Below are 19918 nucleotides of genomic sequence, written 5' to 3'. Positions count from 1 at the left end.
GTGTTCTTTCTACACTTGTGGTTCTGTTCATCTAAAGAAGGCCCAGCACATCCAAACAATCTTTTTCCTTTGATTGTCAGAAGAGACTCAGTAGAGAGCTGTGCTGTAATGAGTTCTTTGCAAATTACTTAAGTGCTTTTATCCAGGGGGAATAATTTTGGGAGCTGGAGGCACACGACTTACTGTCACTCTAGGACACAAAATAAAACCACGCACGCTGGAACCTCCAAAGTAAAAGAAGGGGAGTTTAATTTCTGACTCCAACATTTATAGATTTTCAAAAGTGACAGTGGATTGGAGGATGACAGTGCCACCTCTCCAATGACACTGGACAAACCAACAGTCCATCAAATTTCTCCTTCTACAGAAAAGAATGTAGAACAATAATTATTTACAGAAACATGTGTGAGAAAGTTCGTTACAAGAATGTAAACATCAGAAGGCTTAGAAGAACTTAGAAGAACAGGGCAACATCTTATTAACCCCACCACCACCTTTTTCTTGTTTCCTCTTTAGGATGGGAAACCACTCCCTGGCTTGATCCAGGACCACATGATTTCTGGAGTCAGCATGACAATCCGGGGCTGCTTTTTCACCAGAGAGCAGTACATGGAGCTTGTGTACCGAGGGCTGACAGACAAAAAAGGAAGAATTAAAACCTTTCCTCCAGCCATTATGAAGCCACAGCGATTATGGACAGGAAAGCAGGTAGTTTATCATTTACTGGGTTAAAGAATGCTGGTGGTTTTAAAGTAAGCAGAATGCTGGTAGTAAATCAGTGTTGCTAAGGGTGTTTGAAAGGCCAGATCCCATTAACACCATATAGGTTTTGGTGTGTGTTTCTGAGCTGTAAAACCCAACAGACAGCTCTTTTTTTTTTTTTAATTTTAATATATCTTAAGTATTGTAAAAATCTTTGCTGCTTTATATTTCTGAATAATTATGTGTCTCAGCTCTCTGATCCTTCAGAGAGTGGAGTAGCAGGAGGATATTTCTGCCTTGTGAGACTTCCAAGCTTTCAAAACTTTGCTGTCAGTGGAAAGAATACATGCAGGACATTGCTTTTCTCATTCATGCTAGATTTTTTTATGTTGAGAAGCAATTATACAAAAAAAAATAATTCCTGCCCCTCATCCTGTTTCTTTATAGGTTGTTTCCACATTGTTAATAAACATCATTCCAGACAACCATGCTCCACTGAATTTGACTGGGAAAGCAAAAATTGGTGGCAGAGCCTGGGTGAAGGGACCTGCAAAAGGATGTCTGAATCTTGATTCAATGTGTGAATCTCAGGTATGCAACAACTCTGGGGGTTGGGCTGGGCTGTGTTGTATTAAAATTGTGTGTACAGGAAAGGAATAGGAAGGGAACAAGGCAGATGACAAAGTCAGAAGCAGATATTTGGCAACAGTTACTGCCAGAAGTGGGTGGTAGAATCAGAAAAAAATTCTTTGTGGTCCTGACTGAGGTAGATTCCATCTGGTTTTATTAGACCATGTGTCTTCATTGTCAGACTTTATAGGTGGAAAAATGCAGGTGCTGTTAGAAGTTTCATTTCTTCTACAGATAATCTGACCACATTTAACCATTCACCAAAATGCAAGCTTTTTAAACCTATACCAATTTTCACATAGATTACATGGAAAAACCTGTAGAGGTCGTAGTACGATTAAAATTTCTGTTTTCCTGATTCAGAGCCGTGTTTTATTTTTTAGGTTATTATCAAAGATGGGGAATTACTGTGTGGAGTGCTGGACAAAGCTCACTTTGGCAGCTCTGCCTATGGGCTGGTCCACTGCTGCTATGAGATCTATGGGGGTGAAACCAGTGGGAAGGTGCTGACGTGTCTGGGGCGCCTCTTCACTGCTTACCTGCAGCTGTACAGGGGCTTCACCATGGGTGAGTACCTGCAGCACCTCCTGAGGTCTAAACCAGACATGGTTGGGCATAATACATGCTAATTCTGTGAATTAAATTCTGCTAAACTGCCCTTGAGTGGGATAGCTGCCTGCCAGGCTTTTATTTGATCTTGTTTCTTTTTTTTTTATTGGTGTATATCTGGCCTTCGAAGCATAAAAGGAGCATAAAGAGTCTTGAGTATGTCCAACAATTTCTCTTTTCTGTCCTGCCTAGCCAAAGTGTACACAGTTAATATGTCCTGTGTTGAAATTTTGTTTTGATCAAAACCTCATGTTTTGCTTCTCTGAAAAGTAATTATTGCATAGAAAGCAGAACAGCTGACTAAACAAGATGAAAGAACTTCAAGGCCTTGGTGATCAAGCCTTGCGTATCACATTTTACTGTAAAACTTTTGGTAAATGAGTTTGAAAAGCTTTCATTACAGGTTTTCAAACTTATATAAGAGTTATGGAGACACAGTCAACAGTCAGCAGTAGTGAGAGACCAACAGACTGCTGTGAGCCAGGGAAAAGGGAGGGCATCTTTTGGAGTGAGGAAGGTGACTCACAGGATTAACTCACAGGGCTCCTGAGAGCCAGGGTGCAAAAAGCTAGATAGGAAAAGATAACAAGCCTGGGACCACTGGGCAGTTAAAATATCAGAAGAAAAGTGAGACTGGAGCAGGAGTTTGGGATTTGGTGTTTTGACACAGCCATTTTTTTGACTATTTTAGTGTCTGTGACAGTACTCTTCACAAACAGTTCACAGGAGTTTAGGTTCCAGTGTTTAATCTGTTCCCTGGTCCTGTCATCTCAAGGATCTGTGTTTTTAATTTATCTTTTTTAAAAAAGCTAAGAAAAGCTTTCACAATGCTAAGATTGTGAAAAGTTCAACTAAAAGTTCAACTAATAGTTCAACAATAAGTTTGATGTGGATGGAAGGAAAAAAGCAGTTTGATGTGGCTGGTCCATAAACATTAGTTTTATATTTTTTAGAGACTGTTGAAGTTAAGACTCCTTAAATTAGGGAGTTGATTTTGCACTCTTACTGCTTAGTTGATGTTGCTTTTTTTTTTTTTTTTATGACTTACAACTTCTCTGGCTCTCTAAAGAGCCAGGAGCTACTCAGATTTTTTTCTTCTTGTCAAACTGCAGGCGCCGAGTCTAACCATCATTATAACTTTAGTTGTGACTTTCTTTCCCAGCTCTTCACTCAAAATCCCTGACACCAAATGTTTTTCCTTCCTTGATTTTTTTCAGTTTAGACCATTGTGTTCTGTCTCTCCTCTTTAACAGGGATTGAAGATATTTTGGTTAAACGTGAAGCAGACCACAAAAGAAAAAAAATCATTGAAAGGTCAAGGCAGAGTGGTATTGAAGTAAGTCTGTTTTGCAGATTTATTTTTTCTTCCATAATGCAAAATGTTTGAAATACTGCCTTATTCAATCATGCCTGCTTAGCACCTAAAAATTCCTATATTTTACTTTCAGGCTGTTAGAGCTGCTCTTAATTTGCCAGAAACAGCATCATGTGAGGAGGTCCAAGGGAAGTGGCAGGATGCTCATCTCTGCAAAGACCAGAGGGATTTTAACATGGTTGATATGAAATTCAAGGAGGAAGTAAACAATTACAACAATGAAGTCAACAAGGTTGGCATTGAGGCACCTATGCATGCTAATCTTGTTTAACTTTCTTATTAAGTTAATTAATGTGGATGAGCAGTGCCTGACTCTTCTGGAGGATGAAGCTTTCCATCTGTCCCCAGCTTGGGGCTCCACATGCTGCCTGTCCTCCTCAGCCTTGTCCTCCCTGAGTGAGAAGATGGTTTAATATTCAAGATGCTTTTGAAATTATAAATAGGAATGTTTGTGATTCCTCATTGTTTCACTGTGGTAAAGCCTTCCACAGGAATTTCTTGGGTTTATTATTTTAGGAATAATGTTTGGTTTTGTTGCCTTCACTCCCCCACAACTCTGTAGGTTTGCATGCCCCTTGGTCTCCACAGGAGCTTTCCAGAGAACAATTTGCAGTTGATGGTGCAGTCAGGAGCCAAAGGATCCACTGTAAACACAATGCAGGTAATGACACCAGAAAATGCTTAGCAGCTATGTGTGCTGATGTGGTGTGTCCTAGAATATAAGCTCTTGTTGGGAAGCTCTTGTGGGGATATCTGATACCAGAGCAACGTTTTCAGTCTGGACTTTGGCATGGAAAAATGCAAGAAGAATGTAATAAAGACCTCAGTGGGTGATGGAAGAGAGTCAGTGTTTATTATAACCTATTTTTGAATCACTCCTCAGAACATGAGGGTTTATTGAAATAGCAGACCTGCTTTTGAGAAGGAATGCTACAGTTTATACAAACAAACCTATTGTAGGAGAAATAACTTCTCCTGGTCTCCTGGTCTCCTGGCCTCTGTTGGAGACTGACCCTCTCCTTCTTCAACTTCTGAATAGGAACAACATAATCTTTGGTTTTGGTAGAAGTGGAAGGATACATTTTCATTTTACCATTTGCAACACAGACACCAAGCAAGAGACACTCTATAAAAATGCCATCTAAAATGGAGAGAATGACCACAGCTCAAAAGGGAGAGCATTTTAGGTTGAGGTTTTTGATCTGTTTTTAGTACAGTGCTGAGAGGTGGTGAGGGTAATGTAGGGACCTAAAAAATATCTACAGTACTTTTAGTTTCACATTTCTGTGTTAAAATAAGTATACAGAATGTGGTATTGAGGTAATGTTGAGGATGAGCCAGGGTACTGGAATGACTTTAAAAAGCCAGGTGAGATCTCCATGCCTTTTCTGCCCCTCAGTAGCTGGAACATTTCTTGAACAAGTCCACATGGAGCTACAGAGCATTTATTGAACATTTGACTTTTTTACTGTATTTTTCAAGAAAAATCACTAAGTTTATGTGAACAAAAAGTTGAATGGAAAAATGATGTTCCCTTTTTTCCTGCCCACATTTAGATTTCTTGTTTGCTGGGCCAGATTGAGCTGGAAGGCCGAAGACCCCCGCTGATGGCATCTGGCAAATCACTGCCATGTTTCCAACCTTATGACTTTTCCCCTAGCTCAGGAGGATTTGTGACTGGCAGATTTCTCACTGGAATCAGACCTTCTGTAAGTTTAAGACTGCTTGTGTTGATATTGAAGTTTATTTAAGTCTTGGTATTTTAATAAAGAGTATCTGCAATTATAGATAAATGGACTTTGTTCACCCTGGTTTCATATGAAGCTTTTGAGGAAGAACATAAACTGCCAGTGTCAATGCACTTATTAGCAGGATGCTGATGGTATTGTGCTTGTGTTTAGGAATTCTTCTTTCACTGCATGGCTGGCAGGGAAGGTCTTGTGGATACAGCTGTCAAAACCAGCCGTTCTGGGTACCTGCAAAGGTAAGAGGCCTGCTTTAGAATTGGAGTCTTTGAAAGGTCCTTTTATTGGTTGACTGATTTTCTCTTTTTTCCTGCGAGTTTTGTAGACTCTAAATGCCTGTATTGCTTAGATTAACTTCACTGTATTTGATTTTTACACAATACTCTGAATGCTGTTTGTTGTAAGTAAAATTTTCTAGAGAACTACATCAACTGGAACATTATAATTTCAAAGTTACCTCTGGCACGTAACAGCAGCAGCTTCTCCTTTTACAGAAATCTTTTTTTCTGGTACTACAGATAGGTGTACAAGTTCAGGCAGCTCTAGTTTTTCTTGGCCACATTTAGTGGCTCTTGTCTTTAGTCAAGCAACACCTCCAGCATATATAGAAGAAAATGGAACTTTTGAATTGTGTTAGAGGGTAGTGACAAGTTCTAAAGGAGGGATGCCACTTTCTTTCAGAAAACTGCTATAGCAGGACACCAGAAATGGAGAGTAATTTACTGTTTCATTTTAAGTCAGATAGTCCAAGGAAGCTGGAGGGAGCAGCATGCTGAAAGCTTTACAGATTAAGCATTTCACATGAGTGTTGTGTCTATGGGATTTTTGCTTCCAGAATTCCTGATCAGCCCTTAAGTACACTTAAGATGTTGATGAAAATAGTGTTTTTTGTGTTAGAGTTGTATCATTCTCATTACTTTGTAGCCTCTTAACAGCATTTTTCTTCTTTTTTGTTTTTTTTTCCCATTTTTTTTCCCTCTGGAATAGGTGTATCATAAAACATTTGGAAGGACTGGTAGTTCAGTATGACCTGACTGTACGAGACAGCGATGGCAGCGTGGTGCAGTTTCTGTATGGAGAAGATGGGCTGGATATCCCTAAAACTCAGTTCTTGCAACCTGAGCAGTTTCCTTTCATTGCAGAAAACTATGAGGTAGAACACCTAAATCTTAAGTATTTATGAGGGGTAAAGGGGAGACTGAAACACACGGTTAACATCTGGCATATCTGTCAGGGAGCCAGTGGCAACACTTGTTTGTCTCAGTTACTTTTAGACTAATGTACAATTTTATTTGCCATTGTATTCAAAATATGGAAGCAGTCTGAAGTCTGCAGCATGATTGAAGCAGTCTCAATTTCAGCAGAGCACCAAGCACTGTCTGTTGTAACTCTGCACTTGAATACAACAAAGATGATTTCACTTTTCAGTCTGTAAGTTTGATTAACTTTTACCAGTGTCGCCACTGCTGATTACAGAGTGGTGATAATAACATAAAGTTGTAAGGGTTTTGTCTCAGTTGGGTTGAAAACTAAATTTGAAAATTGCTTTACAGCAATGACAGTAGATGACCTTCTCAGTTTGCTACAGTGAGGCTAGAGAGAAGAATAATCATACAAATTACTTTCTTACAGGTAATCCAGAAGACAAACCATCTGGATGAAGCTTTAGCAAGGATGGAGTCTCACCAAGCTAACCAGCAGTTCAAAGCCATCAAGAAGTGGCGAGCCAGACACCAAAACTCTGTGCAGAGAGAAGGAGGCTTTCTGTTGTTTTCCCAAAAGAAATTGGCAAGTTTGAAAGCACAGCTTCCAGGAGGTGAAATAAAGAATGGAAGAGATCCTGCTACTTTACAGGTAACACAGAGGCAATTGAACTGATTAAGCCCTTCAAAAGAAGTTACAGAATTCAGTATCTTTTGTTTAATTCCTCTGTGAATCCCACAGTGTTTCACAGTAACTAAATAAGTTGCCTTTTAAAGGAATCATGTCAACTATGTGAGTGATAAGCTGGGATGTATTAAAGTCTGGGGGCCCTAATGCTAGGGAAGGGGTTAAAAACAGAGATCAGTGTGTTGTTAGAAATGTGTTTTTAAGTCATGTTTGTGAATAGTTTGAGGGATTTTTTTCTCTCTATTGGTGAGTTACTTGGTTTTTTCATGTACACAAAGCAAATCTCTCTTGCTCTGTCTGCTAGCTGGATGAGAGCCTGTTTGAATACCAAAGATCAGAGAGCTGAGCCAGCTGTGCATATTTTTTCCAAAAAATACTCTTGCTTAAGCCTCATGAAGATGGTGTGTATGGACACAAAATGCAGACAGGTCCTGCTTCACAGCCTTGCTGTCACAAGGAATTTATCCTGGTGGAACTTGGGCAGTGAGCATGAAACTCTAGGTTGAAGGTGTTGAGAGATGACTCTGTGAGTTTGACTGCAAAGGCTGTTTTTACTAATCAGGGGTTCATTTATTGAACTGTGCTGAATTTGTGTTGCTCTTGACACTTTTTGATAATAAGCTCCTTTTTCATACCAGCTTTGGACAGGTGAGGTGAGAGTCAGCTACGAGCAAAGGTTTAAGTGTATTGAGGGTGTTCACTCCCAGTTAAAATCATTCTTTGAGGCCTTATTTCACTGCTTTCTGGAGTAGTTGCTGTGGATACATAAGTTGGGAAATTTTTAGGCACGGAAAGAATCTTGAAATAATTTGACTTCAAAAGTGTTAAATATCAGAAAAAGGAGAACACCATATTTGTAGCTGAGCTGTTTGCTGGGGGTGTACACCCTTACTTTCTGCACAGGTTATCCTTTCCTCCTTCACTGCTGCTTGTGGTCTTACTGTGGGTAAACCAGCCAGCCTAAAAACCTCCTCTTATTTTCAGTTGTTGAAGATGTGGTATGAGCTTGATGAGAAGAAACAAAGGAAGTATCTGAAGAAGACAAATAAGTGTCCTGACCCAAGCCTTGGGGTTTGGCGTCCAGATACTTATTTTGCATCAGTTTCAGAAACATTTGAAAAGGGAGTTGAAGGCTATATCAATAAATGGGAATCTGAGAACAGCCGGAGCTACATGCACCCAGCACTTTCTTCTGATAGGTAAAAACCTCTGAGTGTCTTCTTTGCACTGTGCAAAAAACCCAAAATACCTTTTGGAGCAAGTTTGCTAAAACTGAAGTCTTTACCAAGCCATGTTTCTGTTGTGGCCATTGTGAAGCTAAGTAGTGGGTTTCAAAATGGTTCTTGAAAACCAAACATGTTTAGTGTGCAATGGAGAGGCTCTGGTTATCTGTTCCTTCCAAACCTGAATTTTCCATGCTGCTCTGAATTTTCCAAGCCTCTCTGGAACAGCAGCAATGTATTGCTGTCCCCATACATATAAAATAATAATTTTCTACTGATCTTGGAAAACAAAGAATGCTCTTGATGCACCTTGGAGTTAGCAAGGCTGTTGGATGTGCAAGTGGGAGTAAATGGACTCTCTTTTGACATTCTGGGAATTGGCAGCAGAACTAAAATACAGTTTGGCCAAGGCCCAAGTTCTGTGTTAATGGGCTGTGTTTGTCAGATCAGATGGGGATAGACAATTCTACAGTTTCTGGAGCATATTTATCTGTGAGCTACCAGGAGAAATTGTCTCAAAGATGTAAGTTCATTGAACTGAGCAATGATTCATTCTCTTCTGAGTTTATTTTGTATGTTGAGCTAAACCTCTCATTTCCTGTCTCCAGATTAAAGGATCTATTGTATTTAAAGTGGCAGCGTTCTCTCTGTGACCCTGGAGAAGCTGTGGGGCTTCTTGCTGCTCAGAGCATTGGGGAACCTTCAACACAGATGACTCTAAACACCTTTCACTTTGCTGGCAGAGGTGAAATGAATGTCACATTGGGTATTCCAAGGTGAGAAAGCCATGTCCTCAGTGGGCCCTTTATTTTAGGCACTAAGGTATAGAATTGTGCTAGGTTCACTAGAAGGTATATGTGTGAAGATTGAGGGTGAACAGTCCCTCAGTGTACTTGTAAATTTTCCCTGTTCAGAATATTTTAACGTTTTACAAATTTCCAGTTGTTTTGGTTTGTTTTCCAGATATTAAATATCTGTGAAGACCCCTTACTCTAATCTGATTTACACCAAATCATCAATTTGTTTGGAATAACGTGGGTCCTGACCTGGCCTCATGTGGGAGCGTAGGATGCCTTAGGTGGGAGGGGATTGTGTTGCTTCAGAGAAGCACAGGAGGGGAAAAACATACAAGGAAGCATGACCTCATTAATCCTTCTGTTCTTGGGCAATTTATTATCATCTCTCCTCATAACTGGGGAATAATCCAGTTGAGGCAGTGGGGCTGCTGCTGTGCTGTGCCTGGTGGGGAGTCAGAACAGAGAAAAGGAGCAGCGCTGTGTAACCACAGCTCTGGGTGCACATGGCTTTGGTGGAGCTGCCAGTTACTGCATTCTGCCTAATGAAATAACCCAGATAATTATTTTATTTCCATAATGCTTTTATGGCTTAATTGGAATGATTTTTCTTTGTGTAAAGGTTGAGGGAAATACTGATGGTGGCCAGCTCAAACATTAAAACACCGATGATGAGTGTTCCTGTGCTCAATACCAAGAAAGCTCTCAAAAAGGTGAAACAGCTTAAGAAACTGCTCACAAGAGTGTGCTTGGCTGAGGTGAGCCTCCTTTACAGTGCATCTTTTGAGAGTCAGCAAAACAAATTCTCCTCTTTGAGCTCATCAGTAGTTTGCTATGCCATAGTCTTTGGCTTTTTCTCAAGCACCTTTTCCTCTGTCTGTAGAATTGGAGGGATTCTGTTTTGTCTTGGAGACAAGCTAATCTGGCTGTGATTGACATACAGCTCAGATGGATACCTTTCTATCTGTCCCCCACCCCTTCCTATCTCACACAAATAGCTGTGGTCAATAGAAGCAGAACACCTGTCTCTGTGGAGATTCACCACACCAGGATGTGTTCTGTGTTCCCTCTCTTCCTGGCTGTGCACCCTTGTGCTCTCCTACATGCCCTCCCCATTCTATTTTTTCATCTCTTGCGAGCTGAAAGCAGCAAAAATCAGAGACTTTTGTTAAGTTAAAACTTAGCTGTATGCTGGAATACTGTCCTGCTCTGTGAGCATGGTCAGTAAAATGAACCTGTAGGCCCCCTGAGAAGGGTAATCTCTTGTGAAGGAGTTGGGTGGGAAGTGAGGCTTTTCCAGTATTGTCTGAGTTAATTGTTGGGAAGACTAAGTCAAAAAGTGCAGTAGGGTACAGTCCTTTTGCCCAGGAGCAAAGCCTCCAGAAAAGTTTGCCAGCTAGCCTTGTGTAATTCTGATTGCCTGTGGAAAGCACTGGAACTGCAGGAAACAAATGAAATGTCTTCATCAAAGGAGTAACAGTCCTACTTGGGAATGTTTTGTAGGTTTTGGAGAAAGTGGACATCGAGGAATCCCTGCATGTGAAGCACAAGCTGAACAAGCATCGCCTCTACAAAATCAAATTCCATTTCTTGCCCCACGAATGTTACCGAGAGGAGAAGTGTGTGAAGCCCAGGCAGATCTTGCACTTCATGGAAACAAGGTGAGTTTGTTTTCAGATACATTAATATTTGCTCTTCTTTTGCCTTTTTATGGGCTTTGCATGTGGTTAATTACAGCTGGTGTGGCTTTTAGAGCAACAGTTCCAGTAGATGTGCAGAAAAAATTTACACAGTTGCTTTTATATCTTGAATAAAATTGGCAAATTTATTATTCAAGTCCAGTAGTGAACCATCTCTTCTGAATGTCAATTTGATGTGCAGATTTTATATCCAGGTGAGTGTATAACTTTATGCTTTGGATGCACAGCTACATCTGTGACAGTAACAGAGATCACACCAACCTCTTGATTCTGAAATGAATGAGAAAGAGCTGAGAAGAATTATTTGCATTATCCTAGAAGTACTTTTGCATCCAGCAGGGAATAATGTCCTGTTCTGAATTGACTGGCTTGTTAACCGAAATAGATAAATTTTTTGACAACTTCACATATTCTGTGGCACTGATGAGCTTTGACATTCTGAGTTGCTTCTTCTGTCAGGTTCTTTAAAGTTCTTCTGGAAGCAATTAAAAGGAAGACTACAAAGATGGCATCTTTTAATGAAGTCAGCGCTCGGAAGACAACTCGGAAGGATTTAGATGATGACCAAGACAAGGTACAAAGAAACATCACCTGAAAAACACCTCACTTCCTTTCACTGTTGTTGAGAACCAGAATTGGAAAAGTGTAGCATGTTTCAGTGCACACAAAATGTGTGAATACAAAATTACTACTTAAATACTTTGTACATAAACTGTCATTGCATTCTCATAAAATTAACAAGGAAATTAAAGTTTTTGTGTATTAAATCCTGATTTGCTTAAGACTGTACTCTGAAAATGCCTGTTCATTTTAGTTTCTTTGGGACAAAAGCATATCACTCTGCTTGCTCCCAGATCAGTCCTGTTGGAGCAGTGGTTGTCAAAACTTTGGGGAAGGTCCTTTGTTCATTGAAATGCTTTTGCACGTTCCTTCACTCCTCTTCCATCAGGACTGTCAAAGCAGAGTGACAGCTTATCCATCTTGTAGACATTCATCTTGTTCAATGTTGAAGTTATCAGGAGTATGAGTTCATTTCTTTATAGTAGTGGACATGCAGAAATTATTTTTTCTGTAAAGGTAGAACACTGAACAAGAGATTGTTAAATTCCAGATGTTTGGCTGAAGCCTTTTGATGCTATTGGTACTGACTAGCAGTCAGCCTGATGGTCTGTCTGTCCTGGAATTTTAGACAGTGAATAGTTTGGAAGCTGTAGCAGAGGATGAAGAGAACATTGTTGATGCAGAAGCTGATGAAGGGGATGGTGATGCTACAGAAACAAAACGGAGGAAGAACCAGGAAGAAGAGGTAATGACTTTATTGGTGCTCAGCTCTGCTCGGTAATTCCCTGTTTCTTCTATTGTTTGACTTGGGAAGGAAAATTTTCACTGAAACAAAATGCTGAAAAAAACAAAACCCTGCTTGAGAGGAGATAGTAAAGTGTCAGCTTTGGGCTGAAGAGATTTCATTTGGCTCTTTTCTGAAGCTTTGTTCTTCAGGCATTTGGGTGGATGTGTCTGGCAGTCAGGCTGTGCTGAAGTTCACCTTAACTTTACCTTTTGCTAATTTCATGCCATTAATTGTTTTTAAAACTTTACTGTGATTCTTAAAAAATAGTCTCCCTGCATGTTTCTCTGTGTTCAGTACTTCATAAATAGCTCTTAAAAGATGGAGTGCTGTAATTTCAGCAAGAGGGTGGGGTAACTGAAAATCCTGAGGGAATCCCATCATCAGAGTTGGATTATGGGGAGAAATTGGACTGTCCCAGGGAGAGCAAACTAAATTCTGCTACAGTATCAACATCCTGTAGCATCCTGGACTGTGCTGAGAAATAATGGTAAGACTGTAAAGAAATAAAGACTGAACTGAATCTGTTGTATTATTTTCTTTACGATAAAATTGCATTTTCTTTGTGCCGTAGGGGCAAGATCCTTGCAACTCAGCAGTGAAGAACATTCAAGAATTGAACTGTTCCTGGTGTGCTGTGTCTCTGTACAGGTTCTGGCTCAGATAAACACAGTGTTGTTTCTTTGCAGGTTGATTATGAGAGCGAAGAAGAGAATGGGGAAGAAAACGTTAATGAGAATCCAGAAGACGAAGAGGCTGAATCTGAAAAAGAAGAAGGCACTCCTGGTGCTGAAGAGGATCAGAACAGAGCAGAGGGTGAAGATTCTCAGCATCTTTCCATTGTGTCTCAGACTAAAAAAGGGAAAGATAGATTGCTTCAGTCAGCAGAGGTGCGAGTGAGCGCTGTTGTGGAGAGCCACCCATCCATACAGGATTACACCTTTGACACCGAGAATGAGCTTTGGTGTGAGGTAAGGTGGAACATCTCTGGGTGGTTGCATGTAGCTCCCATAATTAACTAATGGTTCTTTTCAGTGCAGTGCTGCTGTTCTGTCTCAGGAATCCCATATGAATACAGAAAGTGGCACAACAAATGTATTTTTTGATGGCATTTTTAGTAATTTCTCATTTTCAGAACACCTTGTGTAACTTTTTCTAAAAACAATTTTTTGACAGGTTTACTGTGTTTTAATCTTTTAGTATATGGTGGTCTGCTGTGTAGCCCTTGATGAATAAAAGCGATGGCTGAACTGTTGAAAAAAATGTAAACATCTTATAAAAAAAATAAAAACCTCAACAAGCATATATCTGTCCTACCCAAAAAAAAAAAAAACAAAAAAAAAAAACAAAAGTTGTCCTTGTAAGTTCAGAGACCTCAAAAGCAATGTGGATGAACAATCCTGGGATGGGGAGTTCACATTACCATCATTCACCTCTAATTCCAGTCAGACATTTATGTTCCTTAACACACAACGAGGGTAATTCCACTTGTCAGCTTTTTGCCTGAAGAGAAGTGTGCTGGTCATTGAGCCTGGTGTCCAAGCCTCCTTACCCTGTGTTGGTTTTTTTCCCCATCAGGTTTCCTTGGCACTGCCACTGACCAAGGTGTACTTTGACCTCTCCTCCCTGCTGGCATCCCTGGCGCGCAGCACGGTGATCCACGAGGTGAAGGGCATCACACGCTGCCTGCTGAACGAGAGTACCAGCAAGGAGGGAGAGAAGGAATCTGTTCTCCAGACAGAAGGGATAAACCTGGCAGAGCTCTTCAAATACTCTGATGTGTGTAATCCATTTCTAATCCCAGACTTCAATGCTGTTTTGTGTTCTGGGGGAGATGGTGGATGATGGATGTCATTTCAGTTTCTCAGGGTGATTCGTAGCCTTTTCAGCTCTTGAACTGTCCTCCTCCTTTTTATCCCCAGATGTATTCAGTGGAGCCTTTTCTCAAGGGCAGCTTGCAAATCAGTGTTTGTGCAGCAGCCAGGGCCTAATGACAGATGATTTCACACCATTCTTCTCTCTCATGTCTCTCTAAATGTTACTTGAGGGAGTTCTTCCATCTCAATGAATTGCAGTGCTTGGAGATGAATAGTTCTGTTATCCCATCTAGCCCATAGCTCTCCAAATACAGGATTGTTTTAATCTGCATCTTCTGTTCTGCTAAAAGTTCTGGCTGTCTGAGACACACTGAGCATTGCATTGTGTTGTTTGGAAGACTTTAATTTGTTTTCTGGTGTGTTTTGTTAGCTTGCTTTTTGTGATTTCAGTTAATTTTCTCCTGTGGTGAATTTTGACTCCAGTGCTCCTATTAATCTATTTAATGCTGCTTAACACAAATTCTCAGAATCATTTTTCTCTGTGTTTGACAACTAAGCTGCTGCTAGTTGTTCTGTAACTGTTGGTGCTGCTTAAGCTCATGAAAAAAATGGAGGAAAAAGTCTGTCTTAGCTTAAGTTATTTAGAAATACAGAGCAACTGTTGTCCTACCTTGTATCTCTGTTTTTTCTGCTTTCAGATTTTGGACCTGAACAGACTTTATTGCAATGATATCCATGCCATGGCTAAGAATTATGGAATTGAATCAGCCCTGAGGGTGATTATAAAGGAAATAAAAGATGTATTTGCTGTATATGGTAGGATTTCTTTGTATTTTTATAGTCTTTAATACTATTAACATAGGAAAATGCAGCTACATCCTTTCAGTTTGGTCTTGCATGATCTTTTCATTTATGTGCCTATTTTTAGGTTGCAGGTTTTCATTCTTTTAATTATTTTAGAGTCTTCTGTGAAGACCTTGCTAGTTAATTATTAGTTTTCTTTTAATCAGTAGGAAATAGGTGAGGTTGAATTTATTCTCCATTCTGGTATATCTTTTGCAAGCTGCAAGTTTCAGGCCAATTAATTATTAATGTCTGAGGAAGCCAACTGTTAGACTTGTGCAGTGGCCCTGAGAGGAGGATCAACCTTGCCTCACTTTGCCTTTTTAATGATGGGAACCTAGGCTCCTGAGTTTTTATATCTTTCCTAAAACAGCTGCACTGCATTGTCTGAATGTTCTTCTCTCATTTAGATGATTCAGAGAGCCCAGCCTGGAGGGCTGCATGACTTCATAGGCACTCACTGGAGTGGAGTCTTGCTATGGAATAAACTATTGGAAATAGGGAAGATTAATACAGTGGGAATTTTAGCAAGCATTTATAGCAAACAGATTTGCCAGCTGGCAGCCCAGAATGGTCTGACCTTCAAGTTGTTCAAGAGCTGCTCAGTAAATGTTGACAGAGCTGTTAATGACCCCCATTACACTGAGTCCACAAGTGTTATTTAGGAATAAGTGCACTTTTTTTTAGCCTAAACAGGGTTTTTTCTGTGAATGCCTGATGTCATGCACAGAGGACATCAGAGCCTTTCTGACCCTGGGGCCTGGCTAATCCAGGCCACCAGGTGAGAGGCAGGAGCTCTGTCCCTCCCAGATGGATGGATGTCATCCCCTCCTGTGCAAACAAGGATGGTGCAGACGTTTGCTGATTTTATGCAGAGAAACTTTGCTGCCTCACAGCGTTCTTGACATTGCACTTTCCCATTCTTGTCATTTCAGTTTGGAGAGATACTGTTTTGTATTAGAGTGAGATCTGCCTCTCTTGGATATTTGAGGGGAGCAGTTAAACCAGAGACACACACTGCCAGAAGAATGTTAAGAGATGTTCTCCAAGCTGCTTGGATTCAAAGGGTTTATTTTAGACCTGATTTGTTAAAAAAGCCCCACAGACTTAGCCCTTGAATGCTCTGATGATTGGTCTTGCTTGTGTTTTCAGGAATTGTGGTAGACCCTCGACACCTTTCACTTGTGGCAGATTACATGTGTTTTGAAGGAATTTATAAACCACTGAATCGCATTGGAATTCAGTCCAACTCCTCCCCTCTGCAACAGATGACGTTTGAAACCAGCTACAAATTCTTGAAGGATGCAACAATAATGGGTAAATGGTTTAGTTTGAGATCTCTTGCTGCAGCATTTCACATATGCTTGCTTTCTGTCATAACTTCCCAGTATTTTGAGTAATGCATAATTGCATTAGAAAAAAGTGCCAGAGGCAGAAATTTTAAATAAGCCCTCACCTAGGAAAATGTTCCAGATGTTTTTAGTAAAATTCTGTCAGCTTAAATAAAGCCAGCTCCCACATGTAATCAGTGGGGTCTGTGACTCCTTTCTTTAAGAAGTAGATGGGCATTTTTAGAACAAACCTTAAGGTTGTTAAGATATGTTATAGCTAAGCTTTATAACAGACTACTAAATCTGCCTTTTTCTGTCTCTACTCTTAAAATTGTCTTCTCTGCTTTGTTTTTGTGCCCATGTTATAACTTCCATATCTTTTCCAGCCTTACTATTCAGCATTTTATTTTGAGAACAGACCTGGCTGTTACTCTGATTTAGCACTTCATCTTTGCTTTTTTCCCTCAAACAAGACAAAGAGTCAGACTCATTTGTCTAGTGGTAGATTTTTGGTGCCATTTGGGATTCCCAAGAGTATCCTCCTTCCCTCAGTTGTCTCAGTTGTCTTGAAGGTGTAGAGTCACAGGGCTGTGTGGATCATTTAGGACATTTGGAGCAGCACTAGCCATCTGCATTTAAGGCCTTCTATCAAAAAACCTTATGCTTTATGTCTGTCATTTGAAAGCTTCTATGATCTCAGCCTTTGGATAATAATTACATCTCGTTTTTGCAAACAGACTTGGTTTCTGTCACTTGCCAGTCAGATGCTTGCTTTGCAGATGCTGCTGTGCTGTGTCCTTCCAGTTACAAATGGGGAGAGCTCTTCAGCTCCTGTCTTAAACTGCCTTGCACTGACGTCAGAAATACTTCTATCACTGAATTCCTTTTTGCTAATGCTGTTTTATACTTTTTCTGGGAAGAAAAATTGGGTTTTAATTAATAGCATTGGTTACAATTGACTTAATTAATCTGAAAATTGTAAAGGAAAAGTGTAAATCCAGGATGAAATTAAAGAGAAGAGGATGTTTCTCACTCAGTTTCACCCTCTGGATTTTTGTTGTATCACATAGTGACTTAGAAATTAAATCAGAGGAGGTTTTTGCCAAATGAAATGTAATGTATGGATAATATTATGAATGAAGACATTCAGTGCACGCTGACAGAAGGGCAGGGTGGCTTGGCAGCAACTGCACTGATTGCAAGCAGAGGGAGTTAATGATTTCACCACGCTGGAAATCAGTCATAATGGGGATTGCAGCAGCCTGGATCTAATTTGTTTTAATGTAACTGATAACTTGACTGTACAGTTCAAGAGACACTTGTGAGGGTGCCTGGGGCTGATGCCCTGAGCAGTAGGAAGCAGTGGAAGGAAAGGAGCCCTGGAGCCCTGAGCAGAGGGAAGCAGTGGAAGGAAAGGAGCCCTGAGCAGTAGGAAGGAGAGGAGGAGGAGGCTTGTGAGGATGTGCACAGCTGAGGTGAGCAGGGCTGTTGGAGCACAGGCTGCTCAGCAGAGCTTCTTGTGCAGGGAGCAAACTGCATCAGCAGAGAGATCCCCTGGGCTGTTTGCTCAGAGAATGACTCTTTGTTCACATCACATGAGCAAACAGGGCAGCAGGACTGTCCTGTTTAACCATCTAACAAAGGGGCTTTTTTTTTCTTCAGCTGACACACATTTAGGAGCAGCTATTTATTATCCAGCTGTGGCTGAGATCAGAGCAGTGAGCACATGGCATACACAGTGCTGTGTATGCTCCTGCCCCCACCCTCTGCATGATGCAAAGTTGAGTACATTTTGCTCAGTGGAAGAAAGATAACCAGACTTAGCAGAAGTTTAACAGTTTTATTTCCGATTTCCTACTGCTCTAATGATAAACTTTCAGCTTGCTGTAGTTAGGATGAATGAAAACCAGCCTGAATGCTTATAAAAACAGTGGAAGTAAAAGAATCCCAGCCAGACATGTCATCTGGAGTGCTTCCAAATTTCTGTGACACTATTTCGCTACAGTGAGTAACCACAAAATCAGAGGAATTCAGGGAATGTCTCTCCAGTGAAAAGTTCTCTTCATATCTAGCCAGAGGGATTTAAAATACACATCAAAGGGATTCATGCTAACAAAGGAAAAAGGCAGCAATGACAAGGGAATCTTTCTGGTTTTGCCTCACATGTATTTTTTAGTGACCTATTTAGTCACCAGGATGTGTCCACTGGAAGGTCAAATCTGTGTTCTCTTAGAATTCAGACTGTTTTGTCTTTCCATGTGGAATTGGGAGATTTTAGTAATGTGTGGCCTAATTATTTGCTTGGACCAAAGATGGGAATGAGATAATAGTTGCTGTAGGAGCATTAGAAAGAATTCTGGCCTCTAAACTCCCAGAAATCCCAATTCACTGTGAACAGCAGGTGGCAGAACCTTTCTGAACCTGGGGGTGCTGAACCAGATGGCTTCTTGCACATGAACCAAAATAGTTTCTTTCCAGCACTGACCTTGGGGAAACATTTGGGAACCTCCTGATAGGATTTTGTGTGAATTCTGTTGCAGGTGCCCACGATGAGCTGCGATCCCCTTCGGCCTGCCTGGTGGTTGGAAAGGTTGTCAAAGGAGGAACTGGCTTGTTTGACCTCAAGCAGCCCCTGGCATAGAGTTCTGGTGGGAACTCGAGGATCTGGTTGAAATGTTCATCACGAGAGCTGCACGTGCTCCACACTAACGCAGTGAGGGCACGAGCTGTGTCTCCAGATGCCTTTCCTGTGCCAACAGGTTTCCTTGTCTGGATACCCAATGAGCCTTATCTATTTGATGAGTATAGGAGCTATCTTTTGATCCAAAGATACACTTATTTACAGTTCATCAGTGTAAAAAATGAGGTTGTTTATATAGAAAAGAATAAAATGCAGGAGTTAGTCTGGGGCTGTGCAGCTGTTCTGGCAGGCAGAAGTGAAAGCAGAATCTGTTTATGCTGTCTGACTTCTGTGGGGCTGTCTGACATCAGGGTGGGTAATGCCAGTTGCCACGTGGTCATTAACATGACAGATTTCCAGTACTGGAAACAGCATTCCAGACTGTCAGGTGGAGCTGGGCACTGCTGTGCTGAACCTCAACACTGCATTGGAGCATTGTGCTCAAGGTATTTCCTCTCCTTTTGCTGCCCTGGGATGCACTGACATGAACTTGTATAAACTTCAGAGAATGCATTTTCCTATTCTGCTGCCTCATTTATTAAGAAGAATGTGTCTATGACACAGTTCTTAAATTTCTTTTAGCTGAAGAGTGGAATTCAGAGTTTTCACCATTTCTATAGGCATTTTCCAATGCTCTTTTAACTTCTTTGGGTAGAATAGATCTCACACAGTGAGAGATTTGATTTTTGCTTAAGTTTTATTCCTTAAATGCCAACATGAGCTGCTGTAGGAGTGACTATGCAAAAGACTCCTGTAAGAATTACCAAAACAGAAATTTTAAACTATTTTTGCTTAAATATTCTGCATCAAAGAGGTTATTTAATAAAAGAAATTGTGAAGAAATATTCTGAATGCTGTATTATGTGGTTGTGTTACCAAGGGGCGTTCACTTTTGACTCTGCTGGCTGTTAAAATCATGTGACCCAGGGCTGTTTGCCACTCCTCAGAAACCAGACTCATTTATATATTCTATTTTAATCAGGATGCACTGCACACAAGTAGCTAAAAGCTCTTTGGAGTTTACTCACTGCAATCTAGACAAGTTTTCCAACAGATCTCAGTGCCTGATTATTCTCACCGGTACCTCTGCACCAGTGGGAGTGCCAGAGCAGAGGAAGGCCACTTCCATGGGGTGCACTGAAGGGGATCAGATCAGATAGTGGGACATGTTGATTTAGGATTGTGAAAGAGCCTCTGTGGAGTCTCTTGACTAACTCTGTTCTGCCTCAGCCTC

General features: G+C 40.7%; 1 protein-coding gene across 1 annotated transcript in view; it reads left to right on the top strand.

Moving 5' to 3' along the window:
- The window catches only part of POLR1A (RNA polymerase I subunit A), a 30475-nt gene extending 10948 nt beyond the window's left edge, over positions 1-19527 (top strand). Inside the window, exons 14-34 of the mRNA XM_041402997.1 lie at positions 517-708; positions 1150-1293; positions 1716-1899; positions 3195-3277; positions 3390-3548; positions 3879-3977; positions 4873-5025; positions 5218-5300; positions 6049-6214; positions 6694-6915; positions 7936-8150; positions 8783-8950; positions 9591-9726; positions 10472-10629; positions 11128-11242; positions 11858-11974; positions 12703-12984; positions 13592-13792; positions 14529-14646; positions 15826-15990; positions 18545-19527. Of these exons, the coding sequence (XP_041258931.1) occupies positions 517-708; positions 1150-1293; positions 1716-1899; positions 3195-3277; positions 3390-3548; positions 3879-3977; positions 4873-5025; positions 5218-5300; positions 6049-6214; positions 6694-6915; positions 7936-8150; positions 8783-8950; positions 9591-9726; positions 10472-10629; positions 11128-11242; positions 11858-11974; positions 12703-12984; positions 13592-13792; positions 14529-14646; positions 15826-15990; positions 18545-18645 (3261 nt within the window). The 3' untranslated portion in view covers positions 18646-19527. The remainder of the gene's footprint in view (positions 1-516; positions 709-1149; positions 1294-1715; positions 1900-3194; positions 3278-3389; positions 3549-3878; positions 3978-4872; positions 5026-5217; positions 5301-6048; positions 6215-6693; positions 6916-7935; positions 8151-8782; positions 8951-9590; positions 9727-10471; positions 10630-11127; positions 11243-11857; positions 11975-12702; positions 12985-13591; positions 13793-14528; positions 14647-15825; positions 15991-18544) is intronic.
- The last annotated feature ends 391 nt before the right edge of the window (positions 19528-19918 follow it).

The sequence above is a fragment of the Onychostruthus taczanowskii genome, unplaced genomic scaffold (assembly GCF_017590055.1).
Source record: "Onychostruthus taczanowskii isolate IOZ18803 unplaced genomic scaffold, ASM1759005v1 scaffold2, whole genome shotgun sequence".
Lineage (NCBI taxonomy): Eukaryota > Metazoa > Chordata > Aves > Passeriformes > Passeridae > Onychostruthus > Onychostruthus taczanowskii.
The sequence above is the reverse complement of the archived record's forward strand: the minus strand, read 5'-3'. Positions and strand labels throughout refer to the sequence as shown.